Genomic DNA, 20,757 nt, shown 5'->3' with positions numbered 1-20,757 from the left:
TGAGATCAAAACAAAAGCAATGAGTGAAAATCACCAAAACTTTTCAATGAAGCATATTACCTAACCATAACTGATCTATCATTATCACTATGCGCCTCTTGCCTTGTTTAAAAATGGTTGTTGTCGTTGTAGATGAGCTAACAACATGCTGATAGCTTGTTCGAAATTCTAACCAATGGCCAAAGACAAAAAGATGAAACGAAAAAGTCGTACGGCCGGTACTGCTAAAAATGAACTGAGGCGTGTACTGTGAGCGGCTTGGAAACTGAGATATACTTTGTTCAAGCGCCTTTACTTCGGAATACTTTCTTAACTGTTAAACGCAGTGCATTTTCGCAAAACCCCCAGGATTTACGGCTGAAAATATCATTTATAAACAGTTTACATTCAAACGCGACGAATGTGCTTTAATATAAACGGGGAAACAATCCTAATGTTTTCACATTTGCATGACACTGACGTGCACGTGACTATAGGACGGCTAGCAATCGTGCATTGGTAACCCTTTGTCAAATGGCAAAAAATGGCATAGCGTCACACGAAAGAACGCACTCCCGCATTACGAGAATTCCGTCAAAAGTTGTGAGATATTCAGGTAGTAGCAAAATTAGCGGAGAAGTAAAAGTAAAATCGAGAATTTTAAGGACGTTGTTTGATACTGGCATTCCAAGAATGAACCATGCATCAGCAAGTTTAAGGGTGACCTATCGAAAGCCGAATAAACTCTACCGTCTAAAATTGAGAAACTAAACGGGACACCCTAACAACAATAAGAGAAGCCCTGGACAATCAGCGATAGGCAGATAGCGGGCCACAAATCGAAGAAACGCCAACGTTAAAATTTAAGACAGGCCAACCGAGATATAGCCTAGCGGCAGGGATGGCAAGTGCAAAGGAATAACCAATTGTAACACTGGGGACTATAGAAATCCTCTCTTGGGATCGAAGCAAACCTGAACTTCTTATCTATCGACGGGTATCATGAACACAGATTAAACAATTGCAAAATACCCAACAAAATTCAGTGTTTGCGCAGAGACAAAGATCGACTCTTAGGGCGGATAAATTGCCGTGATAGAATAAGACAGTGAATACAGCTGGCTGCGATAAAGTGAAAGTCTTTCTGTCCGCCAAAAGTCGAACAGACACGCTAACCTGTTGCATCCTCTGATGTTATCGCAGGTGGGTAAACAAATGCTCCTGGGAACAAAACGAGGGAGGCAAGAAACAAAAGCCGAATACTGAAAAAAGGATGCTTTTTGATCCACAGATGGGAACTGACCACTACTGATAGCGCATGCGAGGTAAAAATGCTTCAACGGGGGCACTTAAATACCTTTCCCGCAAGCTGGCCAGGCTACAATGGCCGCCAAGAAAAGGCTTAAATAACTTTACTTTTAGAAAGATGAGCACAAGTAGGTGTAGGACTGTACAGCCTTGACTTTTACAAGTACCCTTAAACATAACGAAAGAACACCTTAACATCGGTCCACATGGAATTCTAGGTAACGGAGAAATGCCCAATGGTGGGTATAGCCACGAAGAATCAGAAGCCACATAGTGAGGCTATAGTGGATGTAACCTGGGGTAAAAAAAGGGAGATTCGCAAGCATGGACCTTTCCTGAGGCTACCATCTGGATAGATGGGAGAGGACCGGCCCAGTCGGCGGGCTCCCCTTTCCAGTTGCACCAAATGGGTGCAGACCTATCTTATTCTTAAGCACATTGCGACTAAAGGTAAAACGGATTTTATAACGCTTTGATGTAGAAATAAACAAAAAGGGAGAAACAAACAAACGCAAAGACAAATAAACAAGGAAAAGGGGAGCCACCAACTGGGCCAATCCAGGGACCCCGTCATAGACAGAGTATCGGGTATTGTTAAGAAGACCCGTCCCAGATCGACCAAATTGATAGCGAAAAAACCTGATTGTATTAACCAGAACACCTCTATACATACCTAGTGCAAATTAAAAATACACAGTATAATATAATGAAGCCAAAGTATAGGAAAACATTTGTTTGGCAGATCAAAACCTCTGACAAATTTCACCTTCTCTGGGGCGAGATCTGGCACTAAGACCCCACCGGCGACTGAGCTGCACGAAACAGGTAAAGCTGTAGGTTTTGACAAAGCGGAAAAAATTCCTGCCTAACGAAGTAGACGGATGCGAGGGCTTCTGGTTAGTTCTTGACACTGCAACCCTCCCTCAGGAGAAGGCCACATTAACGGAAAGCAGTCATGCAACGCTTGATTTGGGCATCCGCCTTGTCCCGGGCCAAACCTACCAATGAGTAAAGGGCTGGGCTTGGTGAATTTCTATTACAGAACCCAGCAAGAACACTAGAGGCAAGAGCGCTTCAATGGTAACCTCAGCCTGACGAAAATATCGTGTTATACTAAGGCTGGCGAGAGAACATCACCAGGAAAATAGACCGTATAAGGCGCGTAGCAAAAGTCCAACCAAAACTCACACCGAGCAACTTAAAATACAATTTATAGAACTACAAAGAAGTCGCACTCATGTCAAAAGCCCGCTCTGCACGTGTAGCCCATAGAAATTTCCTTGACACATCTCGGCAAAATTACAGTAATGAAACAAAAGCGGCTTTCTGATGTAGGTAAGAACAAACACGGTTGTCTACGTGAATCACACACCGAAACACCTGATGACTGCAAACTGATAACAACGTTTTGCATTAAGGCTATCAGTGTACTTTTCTATGATGGGGAAAAACAACATTTGCATTTTACATGCAGAGGCAAAGCTTTGAAAATCAACCATTGTACTTTGCTGATAATAACGACATTTGCGTTTACAGTGACAAAGGCCAAAGAGTTGCTAAAAAAGTTAGGAATGAAAGTCGTACAAGACTGCAGGGAAAATTCTAAGAAGTCAGAGTCCCATCACATTCCCATGCACGGCTATTCTTATAAATTAACTCCACAGAGTGAATGTGACAACTCGTAGCGAAAAAGTAAAGCGAAAGATAAGTCTAACTTGATGATTTCACGTTGCATAAATTACAACGTCAACAGCGTTAATTGCTAAGAAATTAAACTGAAAAGAAAACAAACAAGTGTTCTAAAATACAAAACAAAAATTGAAAACGAAACAACTAGATCTCTTTCACTTTCGAAACACACTCCGAGAAATAAAATACGGACGAAAACAAACATCAAGGGCGGCCGAATCGCACAATCCAACAACACCATGCAGAACCGAACAAGGCCAGGCACGCCATAAATGATACAAACTCGAAAAGCGCGCGGAACACACTATTAAATCTAACATGAAGGGCGGTACACACCATGGAAATGTCATGAAAACAAACTGGTAAGGCGACAGACGCCATGGGAACTAAGTAGAAAACCACATGCGTAGTGAAAAGTACGGAAAAGTAACTTGAAGGAGAAACACGCCATAAAAATTATATGTAATACGGCGGCACATTCCACCAAAACTAGACCTAAGGCGACACGCCTTCGCAATTATCTGTATGAAGGCGACACACGCCATGACTTAATTGCAGGCGACTCGCCCCATGAACAGTAACTTGAAGGAGACTCACGCCATAAAACTAAATTGAAGGCGACACACACCAACAGACTAACTTGGCGTAACGCTATGGTTGAAAACAAACTTAAAGGCAACCCACGCCGTGAAACAATCTTGAAGGCAACACACGCCATAAAAAACTATCTTGAAGGCGACACGCGCCATAAACAAACTTGAAGGCGAACACGCCATGAAAACTAACTCGCAGGCGACACACGCCATAAATAAACTTGAAGGCGACACACGCCATAAAAACTAACTTGAAGGCGACACACGCCATAAAACTTACTCGAAGGCGACACACGCCATAAACAAACTTGAAGGCGACACACGCCATTAAAATTAACTTGGAGGCGACACACGCCATAAAACTAACTCGAAGGCGACACACGCCATAAACAAACTTGAAGGCGACACACGCCATAAAATCTAACTGGAAGGCGACACACGCCATAAACAAACTTGGAGGCGACACATGACATAAAAACTAACTCGAAGGCGACACACGCCATAAAAACTAACTTGAAGGCAACACACGCCATAAAAACTAACTCGAAGGCGACACACGCCGTGAAAACAAACTTGAAGGCAACACACGCCATAAGAACAAACTCGAAGGCGACACACGGCATACAAACTAACTTGAAGGCAACACAGGGCAAATAAACAAACTGGTAAAGCCACACGCCATAATATAGTTAGTAGCATAGGCGACACACGCCGTAAAAACTGATGTGCAAGGCTAACACCAAGACTAACGGCAGCTACACGCCAAACCGAAACTTGCCTGACACGAGGTAAAACAACAAAACGAGCAGCGATAACAATGACAACATATATAACGAAGGAAACCGGCTTACCTCATTCCTAGCGGACGGAGCGGAATTAACGCAAGCAAACAGAAAAAACGTTTTCGGCTAAACCAAGCAAGCGGCGACAAATCTCTTGACGGGATATCCACAGGGTCGTAAGCCATGAAGAAAGGAAGGTGCTCAGCGACGGAAACGAGAAAGGCAGAACAAAAAAGTAGCCTAAACCGAACTCTCGTGGCATGAACGCATTTGAGAAAGCCCTGAAGTCGAAAGGGCGTATAAATACTATGCTCAATACCCAAGGGTATTACGGGAGCCTCCAAGGGCAAAAGGTGCTAATTTATGTAGCGCGCGAGGCCATTTCGGCGCAAACATATCAATGAAAATAGCTTCTCGGTTAGCCTCCTCGTGCGCCGGAAGATTGCCTCCTTTTTTGTTTGCTTTGCGCATCTTTTGATAACTCTTGACAAATTCTTTTCCTGCCGCTATTGTCTTCTTTGATTGCGTTCCCATTTTTTTAGCGAGTGTGCCAAGACCTTGAATTTAATGAAAAACAAATGAGATATTAGAAATAAGCCATCGCAAGGGAATCGTGCGAGGTTCTTGCGCTTGGCTCGCACTAGAAAAACTCTTGAAATCGCCAGCCGTATTGGAGGGTATGAATGGGGGTACTTCGATAACACTTAATTTTTTGGCTCTGTTACATCAAACGGTTAAATTTTAGGCATTTTTAACCAACAGTAAAAAATTCATTGTAACAGTTAATTTTATCCAGAAACAAATAAAAAGGGCTCCAAAAATTGGCAATATTATTTAGTTTAGTATATCAAGAAGTTTTCGGCCATTTCCCGACGATTCCCCATCATTTTGGAGGATTTCCGAATACTACCGAAGATTTCCGAAGACTGCCGAAGATTTCCTTAGACTACCGAAGATTTCCGAGGAGAACACACAGCACAGGCTCAAAGTTCATGAGTGATTTTATTACCGATTTTCGAAGAGCAGATAAGAATTTTTACAATGCTAAAAGACTGAGTTTTTCACGAAAAACCCTCCAAACAATTAACAGCATTTTCTCCGGAAACAGTAAACATTAAAAAATTGACCATTTAACAGCAAACACTAAAAATTATGGGCAAATAACACTAAACCCTATTCAGACCTTCGTATAGCAGAAGGCGCAAACCTGTTTAATACCTGTTCTGTGGCCGGTTTCATCTCTTTCGCGAATACCGCCTTTTCCAACATTCACAGTGTTGCCTTTAACCTTGACTGTTTTTCCTCTGAAAAAAGGTAGAATAATAGAGTTGTTAATAATCCGTGAAATTGCCGCTACGTTAGTGTAATGGGGTCATTGTTCAATTCAACTGGCGAATTTGCAGACTACCTACAAAACTAAATGTGGGACAATTTGAGCGTAACCTTAGTGAAATACTCAAAGGAAATAAATTCCACACACGACAGACCTCTTTGTAGTGGAAGAACTAACGACATCATTTAACACTCCGACGAGGGCTAAAGCAAAGAACAACAGTTCATCTAACCGGTCAGTTTGAGTGGAACTATACTCGGAACTGGAACCCGAACTTCCCGACGAACTACTCTTTGAGCTGGAGCTTCGAGAACTGCCCCACCACCCTTCGCATGTCCCAAGCACATCCAGTGTTAAGATGACTGCAAGAGTTACGACAACCAGTGTGCAGAGTTTCATGTTGAGCCGCGGCGGTTCTGGACGTGATCGCGAGTCAACTAACGACCCAGTGATGTGAAAACTAAAAGCTCTGACTGCTTTTATGGGTTAAGGCCCAGGAAGTAGCAGAAAATGATCCCGTTTCATGTTAGCAAAAACAGTGGGCGTCCTCAGTGGGCGTCTGGCAGGATCTAAAACCCGGCTTAAAGGAACTGGATATCTGAATGGCGACCCGTTAACCTATCCCGGTAACCTTTGTTAAAATGTCTAACTTAAATTTGATGTATCAGGCTTCACTTTTTCCGACGCTTTATGGGAATGGAACTTCCAGGAAGATTCTTGTATGAAATGAACTTGGATACTCGGTCTTAATTAGCATAGATTTTTACTAGTTTTTATTTTACGAAATATGAGCGAATTAGTAGTTACAGATAGGAAAACAAACAAATCACGTAGTCTTAGCATCTTCCCACGGGAAAGTTGCTCTTAATTTACAGATAGTTTTTCTTTTGCATGGTTAGCGCTACGTTGGCAGCGAGAATAACTATTTCCTTTCTAGAACCCACAATTTTGTTCTGATAAAAGAGGTTAGCCTTAAGGTAATTTTACTAAACATCCAATCCATGTAGCCAAGTTAATCAAGGAAGGCCTCACGGCGACTTACTCGTGGGTTAACTTGTTAAGGTTTAATACAAATTTATGAAAAACATAAAGAATATTTGCTGTGATTATTGATTTTAGTTAATTAGCAGTGTAGGTTTTACAGAGTCAGTACGTGCTCGTATCGTTTAGGAATTGCGGAAACCTGCGCTTCCACGATAAATGAAGTAATCTTTCAAACCCCATTTACACGCGCAAAAAAAAAACGGCACGGCACGGCAAATTTTTGGCACCGTGCTGACAATTTTGGGCAGGGCACTCCCAACTATCGACACGTAAACGTTCCGGTCCCAATTGTAATGTGTCACTAGTGCCCAATGTCTTGAGGGTGCCGAGACTACCTCCAGAATGGCGGCCACTGCGGCATTCTCGCCCCAAGAACCCTTGTTTCTTTTGATCGCGAGGTCGCCGAAAGAAGTAAATCAAAGGCTCTATTAGCAAAGTCGTGAATGTGATATATTATAAACTGATAGCCCAGAATTAGCCAAAATAAATTTTAAATGTCTGCTGACAAACGCAATTTTTGTAATTGTCTATGAAATCTGTTAAACGTACATCATAGTTGAGTCATGTTTAAAATTCTAGCTGGTAAGTGATAAATAACCCCATATTCTAACTGAAAACAAACCATCCAGTAGTCCATCGAGGCCTTCTAGCTAAGCAGCTAAGAAGTGAAGATTATTTCAGAGCTTAAAATAATTAATGCTGAGAGAGACACGTATAGTGGTAACAAGATATGAGGTACCTTAAGATGCTGCGAAGCTGGTAATGGAAAGAAGCTAGGGAATTTTTTTTTTCACCAAACTGTTTCATATTTGCTAAAGGGTTCTTTAGTTAATAACCAGGTAACTCAGCCATTTTATACAGGACAGTGGTGTTATTCGACATACATTTTTCTCTGTTAAAGAATGGCAGACACTGTGACAGAAGGCAAATAATTAAAAGAAACTCACAGATGCCTCATACATGTGACTTCTAAGAATTGAAATTGGCAGGAAACAGTAAAGTCAACATATATAATTTATTATCAATTTAGAGGCCTGATACATGTAACAAATGAAAACTGCTGCTTATTTCCTTTTCTGATACCTTAACTTGCAACCAAAAAGTTTACTTTACCCCTTTACATGCCACGAAAATCATCAATGCATTTTAATCAGCCTTATTAATTCGTTTTTAAATAATCTCTATAAATTGCCAGTCATCCTGCATAGATTTGGTGGCCATGTTGGATTAAAGGATCTGAACCTTAAAGCTTGTTTATCTTTTACTCTTTGTTTTCAGCAGTCAATAACAATAACTTCCAAATATTTTATTTTTCAAGCTGTACAGTCTGCTAAAAGTCAATTTATAGAGAGCAGTATTCACTGTTTGTTAAATGAGAGTAAATTTGAAATAAAATTATTTTTCTGATCATGTGTTTCATACAAGTTACTGCAGGATGTTCATTCCAGCCCACACCTCTTGACAGCCTAGTCCCATGCAAAGTTCAGTGATGCGCTGTATTGCAGGATATTGTTTTGGCGAATCTGTAAATTAATTCAAAATTCTATGTGCCTTGTTAAAATAAATCTGTAGGACAACACGTACAACAAACCATCTAAGTGTTAGCAATTTGTTATTTATCAACATGGCATGCAACCAGGTTCCTTTTCGGCTGAGATGACTGCATGCATTTATTTTTTTTTTTTTTTGGGGGGGGGGGGGGGGGGCATAGGACATGTACAGAAATCAACGTTAAGGTTACTATTGTTATATTAGTGGCTATTACATTTTAGCGATTTTAGTGAGTTGGGCGAAAATCGCTAAATTTAGTACTTGCTAAAATTTGTCTTGGTCAAATTTCAAGTACCTCCCCGGTATCCCCTTCCCACCCAAATGGAACACAAAAATGGATACTGGTAACTTGTTCTTTTAGGCAATGCAATTATTTATGTTCATTCAATGTCAAGATACGGTACTTTTTTTCTTTTACTGAACATTTATTTTCATCTTAGCCATATGTTCATCACCGGCCAGTAAAAGCTGGTTTACACGATATTACTATTTTTTGAAGTTTTTGGAAAATCCCTATATTAAATAGTCGCTAAATCTTGCTCAGAAAAAATCGCTTAAATTAATAGCCGCTAACAATAGTACTCTCTCAGTATTTCTTTGAATGTCTACCCCATAGCACTCAGTGGATGTTGACAAAGCAAAAAATTACCTGAGTGCAATGATAGTTAATGATACACCCCTGGAGAACTACAATTACCACAGTTGAACTAATATTATATGTCCCTTCTTTGACAGACCATGCGTATGAAGAAAAAAATTGTAAGGGACTGATGCATAATACTGTGTTTACAAATGTAGGTTTGCCTTTAAAAGCAGAGCAAATTTATCATTCACATAAGGCTTGCTACCTAATGAGCTACGAATGCCAAAGGAAATTTTGATTTAAGTTTAAGTCACGAGATAGATGTACTTGGGAACTTCGTTAACGAGAGTGTGACAACGAATATAAAATATTACTAGATACAAAAACTTGACGAACGTGCAAATGAATGATCGACCGAAAGACAAAGCAAGCCAACTATAGATATCTCTAATTGTTTCGAAACGCATCAGTTTAATCTTGCTGAGTGAGACTAATTTGTAGCGGAAAATACAGCCTTATTTAGGGTGATTTATTACTTAAAAACTATTTGATTGTATTTCAATGAAAGATAATTTCATATCCACGGACTTTCAAAATAAGCTATTGATCGGCGTGCAAGTTTCTTGCTTCCTTGGCCATCCTTTCCGTTGCATTGTGTGTAAATGTGGATTCGAGCACTGGCCTTACTAGGAAAATTCTTTCCAGAAAGGAAAAAATATTCGTATTCTTCTGATGTACATCCACAAGTTCGCATTTCAACTCGGGAAACCAGCCCTTGTCCACGTTCATCCGCCATTTTGAACTTAATTTAAACTTAATATAAAATTGCCAGGTTACCAAGGAAGTTTTACACCACCCAGCAAACAGCAATAAGTCGTTCATTGCATTCACGACTTAAAAATGAGATTTTCTGAGAGATGAGAATGCCACCGAGGAAAAAAAGAGAGAAAGCCCACGCCCTCAAAAAAAAAAATTGCCGTGTGAAAGCAACGTCCACCATCATCCAACCTCGTTCCCAGGGTCTCTCTCTCCCCGCCCTGGGGGGGCGGGGAGAGAGAGACCCTGGGAACGAGGTTGGAGCAATTTATTTTTCTATCCTCTTCGATTTGTTTTGCCCTTGAACACTGTTGAATTTATTGAATTGTCGACAACTCGTTCCTTGCCGATAAAATTCCCGTTTTGCACTGAAAGCACGATGAAAATTCACAGGATTATATATGTGTCTGCCATTTCTCGGAAAGATAACTGCTGGAAAGTGGGGGTGTCGATATAAAAACTGGAACCGTGCCTAACAGGAGAAAACCTTCTTGTTACGTGCCGAAATGGTTTGGTCACGGTGCCAAACATTTGCCGTACCGTGCTGAGTTTTTAGCGTGTGTAATCCCTTTGGTCGGGCCCGAAAGTGTTAATTTTTGTTATCCCTCCTTGGCCCAGCCCGAAAATGTTTACCGCAACTTCTGATAAGCTTTTGGTGTTTACGTTTTTTATAAAGTTAACATCACGTTCGTTCCTGTTTTACAGGCTTTTTGGCACGCCAAAGCTGTGATCGGGTTTTCAGGGTTTTGGAACCTCTATATCCTTAAGCACTTTTGGTTGAGTTTACTCTTTTTAATTACTTTTACCTTGCTTTTAGAAACGCGTGCTTGGCCACCGTTCAGACCGTTGTTTCTTTGTTTTTAGTCTCAATTCCGAAATACCATTACCGCCCAACCACAGCTGTGGTGCGTACGTGATTGCGTAGGTATATACTTGCATTGAAGAAACCTTGACCCGTGAAAACCATAAACCATGGACGATGTGACCCATACATGTTTGCTGGGAAGTCGGAAAAAATAATCCCCGTCTGCGGCAGAATAAACATTGTGGCACGACAGTTTGCATACGGAATATCACTCAGCTTGCCAATGCTGTTTACCCAGAATGTCATTCGGTCTTATCATTCATGGTTTATGCTTTTCACAGATACACCTAATTGAAAAAATGTTGACCCGGGCAAAGCATAAACCATAAACGATGCGACCAAAATGTTTACTGGGAAATCGGAACAAATTATTCCCCATCTGCGATTGAATAAACAATACAATATAAATTGTGACATAAATCATGCTCTTAAGATCCCCCCCACCAAAAAAAAATCTCAATTATCAATAAATTGAATTTCTCAGCTTAATTAACAATCCTGTCTACCCAGAATGTCATTCGGTCATATCGTTCATGGATAATGCTCCCAGGGTTAGTTTTCGCTAATTTAGTTCCGTTGTGAGCCGGCAACGGCTAGGCGAAGTGCTTTATTACAGTGCTGTGCCAAGGTCTAAGACACGTCTTTGCTGCCTGCAACCCCCTAAGCTTGCAAGAAGTCGTACAAATCTGTTCGGTAACACGTGTTTGATATGCCGTATTTACCCACTGCATTTATTTCAAACTTAGCCTGGTGGACCCCGTGTCACAGCAGATTTGGTCCCCCCTGATCCAAATCCGCATGGACCCCCCTGAACAATTGTTATTTTAAGCTTTGTTTCCTTTACACTCGGTAAATTTTTCCATTTGCAAGCTTTTTTTCAACGTTCCTTTAATTTACAACACAAAACTCGTAACTAACAGGATGAAGACAAATGCATATCTCGTTAACATTCAGCCATGTTTATTATTGTAGTTAATATAATAATTTCATATAGTAGCGATGCAATTTTGCTTTCCGAAGGCAAGCCTTTAAATTATTACAAATATTGACTATAATTTATTGACAAGCTTAACGATAATGAGACCTGACTAAATACAGCGTCTAACAACGGATCCTGTTGGCAATGAAATTGTTAAACTTGTTTGAGTTGCGGCTTTTGAAATCGCTCTAAAATTGATATTTCAAAAATTCCTTTCTTGTTCTTTTAAATCGAAACAACGTTGATATGAAACAACTTCTAAATAAGACTAATCAGAAGCTAGTCTTAGAAAATCGCGAAATTCGTTGTAATTGCAATCAACTATTATAAACTAACGGTAACTTAAAGTCTTAGAAAATCGCGAAATTCGTTCTATTCTTATTTTACGAGACAAAAACAATTGCAATCAGCAATAGTAGCAATAAGAAACTAACGATCTTCGTGCTATTCCTATTTGACAACCTCAGTAACGTGTTTATTGTCTGGTGGTCTGCATACGCGACAGAGCCACCCGCTCTCTGGGGCAGTCTCGAGTCCTTCGCAAGTTATAAGTGGAACCATAAGTCGCACCATACACATTGAATCATATCGTCTTAACATTCTGGTCTTGAAAGCATGAAACATGAACAGAACCACAGTTTTGTCTTTTGCTAAATCGTGGTGTTTCTCGGGAAAGGTCGGTTCAAAGATACCTCTTTCTAAACACTTAACTAAATGCTCGCGCATTTTTCCTTGTTCGAAAGAGACATCTGAAATGTTGTTCCAGCGGCCAGTTGGCAAACAGGCCACAGTCCACCCAGCCCCGTTGGACCTGCTCAAGACAAAAGCTCCACAGCAAGTTGCTACCTGTTGCCTTTGTCAATAGCCTCTATCACGATGAAGCTTGCACGAAGATTGCCCATCATTTGCCTCAATGTTTATGAAACCAACGCGTTAAAATGGAGGATATTTTGGTTCGAATTGAAGCAAACTTTTCTCCTTGGATTTTGTACACAATGGAAGATCATTCGGAAAATAAAGCTACCGGTATATGTTCGGGATTCGAAAGAAAAGGAAATATTGTCTGCTCAAAGCAAAGAAATCGTTGGAACATACTACTGCCGTACTTGAAGGAATCCGCGTTTTGAATAACGTTTCGCTATCGAGCAGAATAAAATAAAAATTAAAGAAGTAAGGTTCATTTTGTGGAAAGTTAAGCGGCATGTAAAATGTCTAAAATGTTGTTCGGGAATAAGCTTTCGGGTCATAATGAACATTTTCCGGTGTGTGCTGAGCATGTTTATTGTGTGCGACGAGGAGTGATCAGTGTTTTTACAATATTAGGGAAGGACATTATTTTTAAAAGCGTATAGCTCAGCCAATTTAGTGTTTGCAATTGAGATACATGCTTGGCTCCTGCTTCTGGTCCAACTCAAGGGGGCACACTCACTCGAGGGTCCTCGAAGACCACCACTTCCCATGGCCGAAAACCTCTCCGTCCACGCAAATCCCTCACAACACATATACAACTTTTGCAGTCTATCAGGCCTGCACTGTATGATTTCTAACCTACTATTTAGGTTTTTGCTCAATGTCATACTGTGTAATGTTCACGGCTCCTCAGGAGCTTGGGATACCTTCGGCACAACATGTGCCAACGGAAAATTCTAGCAATGTGTGATCAAAATTAAATGTTAGAATTATTTCACCAGCTCTAACACAAAACCAAACAAAACTCATAATTATCACCTCTTCCGTTTTGGGTTTTCTGTTTGCTAACCGTTTTAAAACTTTCAACAGCATAACCTGCGATTAGGCGAAGTTTTCCGCGTACTCAATAAGAGGACGTAGCGCCGCTTAAGAATTTACCCTTTCGTCAATGTCGTTGTTTATGGGTCCCTTTCGGCCCAAAACGACGGGGATATCCTGGGCCCGCTGCAAAACCGCTTGGGTCGCCAATATCGCAATCGCTTTCAGTTTAGTTTTGTTGGTAAATCGTTTCACGCACAATCTCTCCTCTTTTGTCAACCTGCAATCAGGCCCTCTTCTTTTCTGGGGCGGGAGGAGGTGTCACAAAGCATGACAAAAGGTAGAAAGTTTGCACAGCACGTATTGGATATATTTTGGTTTTTGTAAGTAACGCACTTCTCAAGACTTCAGCAAAAATAATTGGAAATTTCAGTAGGACTTGTAAGAAATAAGTCACTCCTCTAAGACTTGTAATTAATTGATTTAAAAAAGGAGCCGATTACTGGTCACCATTTTGTTTCGTTAGAAACACCATCACGGTGCATCCGCACCAAGCTCCCTTTTCAGCCCAGGCTGAAATGTGAATGTGACTAAATGAAGTCTTTTTTAGCCTGTTTGCCCGGGCTGAAATTTTCAGCTTGGTTTGTGAAACCAGGCTGGAAATTTTAGTCTGAACTCTCTCCAAGTTGTCCCCTTACAGCGAATGTCTAAACGAGCCTCCAAGATTTTGATATTTTGTGGGTTTCTTATATATTAAGAAAAAAATTAGTAATAACGAACATCATTTTCAAGATTAAAAAGTCTGTAAGTGTTCAAGTTGTTAAGAGTTGAGTTATTCTCCCCTTTTTAAAGGTTCAACGGCTGACAGACCAGTTCTGTAGTGACACAGATAAACTCTTAGGAGAAAAAACTAAAGAACTACTGAGAAAGTGACTGCTTATTTATTCTTAATATAAAATGCAATTGTGGTGTTATTATTTTATCTGAGATGTCATTTTTATCCAAACCTTAAAATATGGCCTCATGACGAACTTCAGGAAATGTGTATAACATGGGCATTCAGCAAGATACTCTGAAAAAACGGTTTTGAGTTCTTGTGGGAGCTGAATCTTTGGTCTTTTTATGTATAATGGCTGGATGCTAGCTGAAGCTCTTGTCATATTAATCAATTTTAGATGAAAATATCTTTTCTACTGAAGTTTTCTTCTCGCTTTTTTACCCGCTTTTTAAATTATTTTAAGAATATTGTATCTTAACGAAGGTTGACTTGTCTATAGGTGGAAATAAGTGTCTTAAAATTTCGGATCGAAAAAGGAATACGGAACGGTAAAATTGTGAACATTCAAACTCGCTGAACATACATGTAACAATATAAAATGCAAGACCAATTCAGTTTCAGTTAGGGCTGTTACAGCGATTTTCAATTGAGGGTCCTAAGACCAAAACCAAAGTTATAGCTCTGGCCAGTCACAAAGGACACAGACAATCCAGCGAACCAATCAAAACTCGAAGCAGACATCTATCCAGCACGAAGCGCGGTTAAACGTGTGCGAGCAAGCCACGATTGGTTGGAAAAGGCACGCCACGGTGCTTTTTTTAACCAATTACTGAGCGTAGTAATGCAAAACCAAAGCAAATGGGAATTTTGTTCGACACTCAAGTGAAAACCGCTCTAATTCGAGGAAATTAAATAAACCCAAATATAATGTTGGTTGATTGTTTACTCTGAACTATTACTCTATACTTTGAGAAGATCGTTCATAAAGCGCAAACAGAAGTTGTTTAATAGCAGGGAAACTGCATTTGAGAGGGGAGGGGACTGGACTAAATTTACCTATAGTACTGCTCACATAAACAGGTACTAAAGATGATGTCATTACAACTTTTTATTTCGATCAAATAAATTTTGCTGCTACAAAAACAATTTTATGAAACAAGTCACATTTGTACTGTGTTAAACCTTACAGTATACAGAAAAAAGCCATTATTTTGCATAATTAATTAAAAATACGTACAAAAAACAAACTACGATAAATTCAACAAGCCAATAAAGTTTCGAAACAGCCGGTATTCTGAGTGATTTTATCCTTTCAAAGCATTTTCTCGCCCTCTTTTATTTGCGTCCATTGTTGCTTTTGTCTCTTCTTTCGTCCTTGTGTCTCCAACTTGCAAACTGCCATCTGGATTCGATTTAACGCGGAATCTCTTCATCTGTTCTCTCGCGGCGCTGAAGGCTGCTGCAGTTTCGGCGTCGGACTTTTTAGTAGCTTCTCGGTTAGCCTCCACGTGCGCCGGAAGATTGCCTCCTTTTTTGTTTTCCTTCCGCATCTTTTGATAACTCTTGACAAATTCCATTCCTGCCGCTATTGTCTTCTTTGGTTGCGTTATCATCTTTTTAACGAGTGTGCCAAAACCTTGAATATGATAGAAAACAAATGAGATGTTAGCAATAAGTCATCGCAAGGGAATCGTGCGAGGTTCTCGCGCTTGGCTCGCACTAAAGAACCTCCTGAAATCGCCAGCCGTATAGCAGAAAGGCCCGGGCAGAAAGGCTGACAAAGCACAAAACCTGTTTAATACCTGTTCTGTGGCCGGTTTCATCTCTGTCACGAATACCACCGACTTTTCCAACCTGTACTGTCGTTCCTTCAACCTTGACTGTTTTTCCTCTGAAAAAAGGAATAATAATAGTGAAATTGCCGCTACGTTGTAATGGAGTCATTGTTTAATTCAACTGGCGAATTTGCAGACTACCTAAACAAATAAATGTGGGGCAATTTGAGCGTAACCTTAGTGAAATATACTCAAGGGAAACATAAATTCCACACACGAGAGAGACCTTTTTGCAGTGAGAACACTAACTAAAGAACATCATTTAGCTAACACGAGGACGGAAGCAAAGAACAATAGTTCATCTTACCGGTCAGTTTTGGTGGAACTGGAACTCCCAGAACTACTCTTTGAGCTGGAGCTTCGAGAACTACCCCACCATCCTTCGCATGTGCCAAGCACATCCAATGTTAGGATGACTGCAAGAGTTACGACAACCAGTGTGCAGAGTTTCATGTTGAGCCGTGTCGGTTAAGGACGAGATCGCGAGTCAACCGACGATCTAATGATGTGAAAACTAAAAGCTCTGATTGCTTTTATGGGTTAAGACACGGGAAGTAGCAGAAAATGATACCATTGGAACAAAAACGGGATGTAATGTTATCTTTGTCTAAGTTGTTTTGAGACACTTCCTCAGTGGTCGTCTGGCCGGATCAAAAAGGAACTGAATACCTGAATGGCGCTTAAACGCCCGTTAACCTATGATGAAATGTCTAACTAAAATTTGATGAATAAAGCTTCACTGGTTTCCGACGCTTCATGGAAATCCTGGAAATGGAACTTACAGGAAGATTCTTATATAAAATGAACTTATATAAGACTTTAAACCAGTCTACGATTCAAGTTAATTCCTGTTAGACGAAAGTCAAAAAAGCACACTAAAAGCTGCAACAAATTTCACATAGGCTTATGATTACGGGCCACCGAAAGACAAAAAAGATGATAACAGGAGTGTTTAAGCGCGTTGTAGAAGTTTGTAGTAATTTTGCAGATTGAATATTTTTAATATTATTTAATAACAGATAATATATCGCTTTAAAAAGTTTATGGTCGCAGCTAAAACACCAGAGGACGTTGGGAGCGTGTGATCATCTTTACATTCCTTGCTGCAACCGTCACATACCCTTTGGGCTTCTTTTGAGAAAGGACTTTGAGCCGGTTAACATAATGAAAGCAAATGAACAAATAAACAAAAAAAACTTGAGGAAGGATAGTTGGAGAGAAAAACTGTAAAACTAAAACTCGCTGGAGTAGCTTTAAAACTGCACCAAAACACAGAAGCTTAAGTAAGTCGTTTTTATTTAATTTCTTTTCCATATTTTGAATTGATCGTTTACATTCTCAAACAAATTCTTAAATTTAGGTTGTTACGCAATGCCATACAATGTTCACTCACGGCTCCCAAGGAGATTGGGATACCTGTGGCACAATCATCTCGAGCAAGAGTTTTCAAAACCAGTGATGTGAAGACTAAATGACCCGTTTTTATGGGTTAAGACTGAGGAAGTAAAAAAAAAATGATCCGTTTTAGCAAAAACAGGATGTTATGTCACCTATGTCTTAGTGGTTTTGAACACTTCTTCAGTGGTTGTCTGACGGGATCTGAGAGAGGAACTGAATACCGGAATTATTCTTACGGTAATATGTAATAAAAAAAATTGATTTATGTTTAGTGTCTTTGTTGTTTTATGACGCTCATGGAAAATCTAACTTGCAGAAAATTCTTGTTAATAAAGGAACATATTTAAACTAATCTAGTTTGCCGAAAAAACAGTTGAAATCCCGGCCGTGACTTCTCTAAATCACCGGAAGTTAAAACACATGATAGGAGAAGTGATTTGCTTTAATACTGAAATCATGTACGCATGTTGCAAAATGGATGTTTTTCTTAGTCTGACAGTCGAAGCCGATTAGGGCCTGAAAGAATGGGCGTGGCCATTCCTTGCTGCAACTCACATGCCCTTGAAGGGCTTAGAATACATTTTTAAAATTGCTCTTGGACGACCTCTTAGACGTACTGAAACAAGCGCTTGAATGTTCTCACGTAATGGAGAATTTAGTTTTTTTTCTTTCACGTTGTTGTTTTGCAGGGGACGGCAAATCAATGAACCCGATTTATAACGCACGCACACTCCGGAAGGGGTACTCCAGTAGCGTACTATACGGGTAGGCTCCGCCCGAAAGGGGTACATTTTTCAGGATATAGGTTTATAACAGGGCATGGATTTCTAAAGTTGGAGTACACGAAAGGACTCGGGGAAAGCTGCCATTTAGTAATTTAAAAGAACCTTTTATTTATTCAAGTAAAAAAAGTAAAAATGAGATGCAGTTTTTCTTCTTTAGATATATGAAAGGTATACCATTTTCTATCGAGGTTACTTTTGCTGTCATGGATCTCTGGGCGGATAAAATCTTTTGAGTACACCTCCGCGGGGGGGGGGGGGGGAGGGGGCAAGCACAGAGCTATTGTTCTACCCATCAATTCTTTTGTTTAGCGGCGTACCCGTTCCCTTGTTTAAACTCCCTGATAAAACTATAACGCTATACTATCAGTATTTTCCTGTGATTATGGATATATTCCACCTCCAGGGGTATCGCGTTTTAGCTGTTTAATTCTGAAATAAGTTGTTGTACAGCTAAATATTGCTTGATTACTAAGTTTATACTTAACTTCTTGAGAATGGAACACTTGCAAGCTACTTGCATGAAGATTGTGTTACCTTGTGCCAAGAGTACTTCATCCTCTTTTGGTTGTGCATTGTGCCAATTTTGTGATCGAAGATCTTTATAGGTCATTGGCAGCCAAGATAGAGAATTAGCAGTTAACAATGGTTTTAGCTGTGGCTTCCCATCGACTCTAGCTGATACTTCCTTCAAAGTAAGAGTCAAGGCTAACGCTTGAACCCGATGGGTGTGGCCATTGTTTTTAATTCCTTGCTGTAACTTTCATACCGTCCGGATTTTGGTTAATGACGTCTTGGTGGAAAAGGAACTCAAACCAGTAAACAGATTATAGTCTAAATAATACATTACTTAAAGTACTCTTGGTGACCTCTTTAACATGAAACAAGCTTTTGAATGCGGAAGAAACCGAAGGTGTGCTGGCACTAAAGAAATAATTACGCTTTAGTACGGGTATCACCCTACATCATATAGGTTTACACTGCATTCCGCTCTTAAAGATATCGCTTTGCAGCTGTTTTAGTCTGATTAGGGTTATTATAAAGCATGATTTTTTTATAAGTTTATGCTTTAGTCCTCGAGTTTGGAACTCTTGCAGATTGTACAGTCAACTCTCTCAAAACCGGACACCGTCGGGACTGGCTTCAATTGTCCATCTTAGAGAGGTGTCCGTCTTATAGGGAGTTTAGCTACAGTAAAACGACTGAAAAACGGCAAGAACGGGACCAGCACTTAGTGTCCGTCTTAAGGGCCCATTACAGTATCTTTTGGGGCCGTTGCTAGAGAAAATTCAATTGACTGTAACTTGATATATCTTTGATTTCATTTAACCAAATTTAGACTGTAGTTTTAAAATGCGAGTGCAAGCCAGTTGATGACGTCATCGGGGCACGTCCAATGTCACGTGACCCAGAACAAAAAACTGAGTTTTTCGCAAGAAACTTACGGTTTTATTCATAGTTTTTAGTATTATTTCAATCCGTACGCTGATCTTAAAAAATGCAAGCATGCGTTTTTCGTAAGCACAAAAACTTGAAAAATAAGGACGGAAAATGTGTTCTGTTGACCACCTTTTTGAACACAACTTTTACATTGTTTTGATTTTCCGAAAACGCATGCTTACGTTTCAAGAAAATTGTATTTTCTTTCGATTTACTGCAAAAAACAGAAGGTACGCTTTTTTCGTTCCGAGAAAAGTACGCATTTTCGTCCGTACCGGAAGTAAAATTTTACGGTGACTGATTGGTTGAAATCATCGTAATTGACATTGCCGCACTAAGTTGGCTTTCCCCACGCTCACGTGACCCGCTCACGTACGCTTCAAAAACTATAATTTTTCGACACGGCAAGCTTTACTTCTTGCTTGTTTTCGTAAAGATTTAACGACGTTTACTGTCGCTCAACTAACATGTACAGGCAATGACAAATGTAAACAGAGTCGGTCGTAAGTATTAAAAAGAGTTTAGTGTGAGTTTTTTTATTTTCGGTTCGTAATTTGCGAATAAGCGTAAAGTATTTAATATGCTTTGAGCAAGAAGGCTACAATTCGTAGTTCGGTTGAATAAATAGTTAACGTTTGTGAGCTGAAATGTTTTTATACAGGTGTTTTATATAGTTTAGTTTTCGCAGTTTTGTACCTTTGTGAATTTGTCATGTGGTAGGACTGCTGTACTAATCATTTTAGCAGTTTCTGCAAGCAATGACGGCAGATAAATCGAGTTCATTCCTAAATATTTATTCGGTAACTGCGTAAAAATTACCTTATCTTCGTTTCGCGGACGAAATGAATCGCTGTTTTTTCTACGAGCCTGGTTTAGTTCAAGTGACAATGCTTTAATTTTTGCCGGTGGCTTTCACAGATTTCTTCAGTGAGCTGAATGGTAAACCGATGAAAACACGGTAAAGCTGCACATTCGCATGTTTTCTAATGCATCGGCACTGTTGTTAAAAATATTTCGGCGGTTTCGGATACTTGCTTCGAGCTTCGTATATGTTTTGCAATCATTTAGTATGAAAAACGATTTTTATTTCCATTTACCCAGTTTGCTTTTACTGCAGAACAAATTTCCGTGATAGGAATATGATTCAGAATCAACCGAAAGGGAACTAAACTCACCTCAAATTTAGCCGCTAATGCGAGAAAACCGGAAATAAAATTGCACTTGCGTGGCAACCGCGTAGCTTGGCAACGAGATACTGTAATGGGCCCTTAAAG

The 20,757-nt window shown here is 39.9% G+C and overlaps 2 protein-coding genes across 2 annotated transcripts; both read right to left on the bottom strand.

Moving 5' to 3' along the window:
- Positions 1–4,663: 4,663 nt before the first annotated feature.
- On the bottom strand, positions 4,664–16,721 carry LOC144648238 (uncharacterized). The gene is made up of 3 exons (XM_078507855.1): positions 16,171–16,721; positions 5,570–5,655; positions 4,664–4,908 (listed from the first exon to the last, which is right to left on the bottom strand). The coding sequence occupies exons 1-3, from the start codon at positions 16,314–16,316 to the stop codon at positions 4,664–4,666; spliced, it is 477 nt and encodes a 158-aa protein (XP_078363981.1). The 5' UTR covers positions 16,317–16,721.
- On the bottom strand, positions 15,122–15,972 carry LOC144652033 (uncharacterized). The gene is made up of 2 exons (XM_078512076.1): positions 15,831–15,972; positions 15,122–15,664 (listed from the first exon to the last, which is right to left on the bottom strand). Exons 1-2 carry the CDS (start codon positions 15,970–15,972, stop codon positions 15,333–15,335), a joined length of 474 nt encoding a protein of 157 aa, XP_078368202.1. The 3' UTR covers positions 15,122–15,332.
- Positions 16,722–20,757: the final 4,036 nt, after the last annotated feature.

Source organism: Oculina patagonica, chromosome 4 (assembly GCF_052425735.1).
Source record: "Oculina patagonica isolate OP01 chromosome 4, crgOcupat, whole genome shotgun sequence".
NCBI lineage: Eukaryota > Metazoa > Cnidaria > Anthozoa > Scleractinia > Oculinidae > Oculina > Oculina patagonica.
This window is presented reverse-complemented; position numbering and strand designations above follow the sequence as displayed.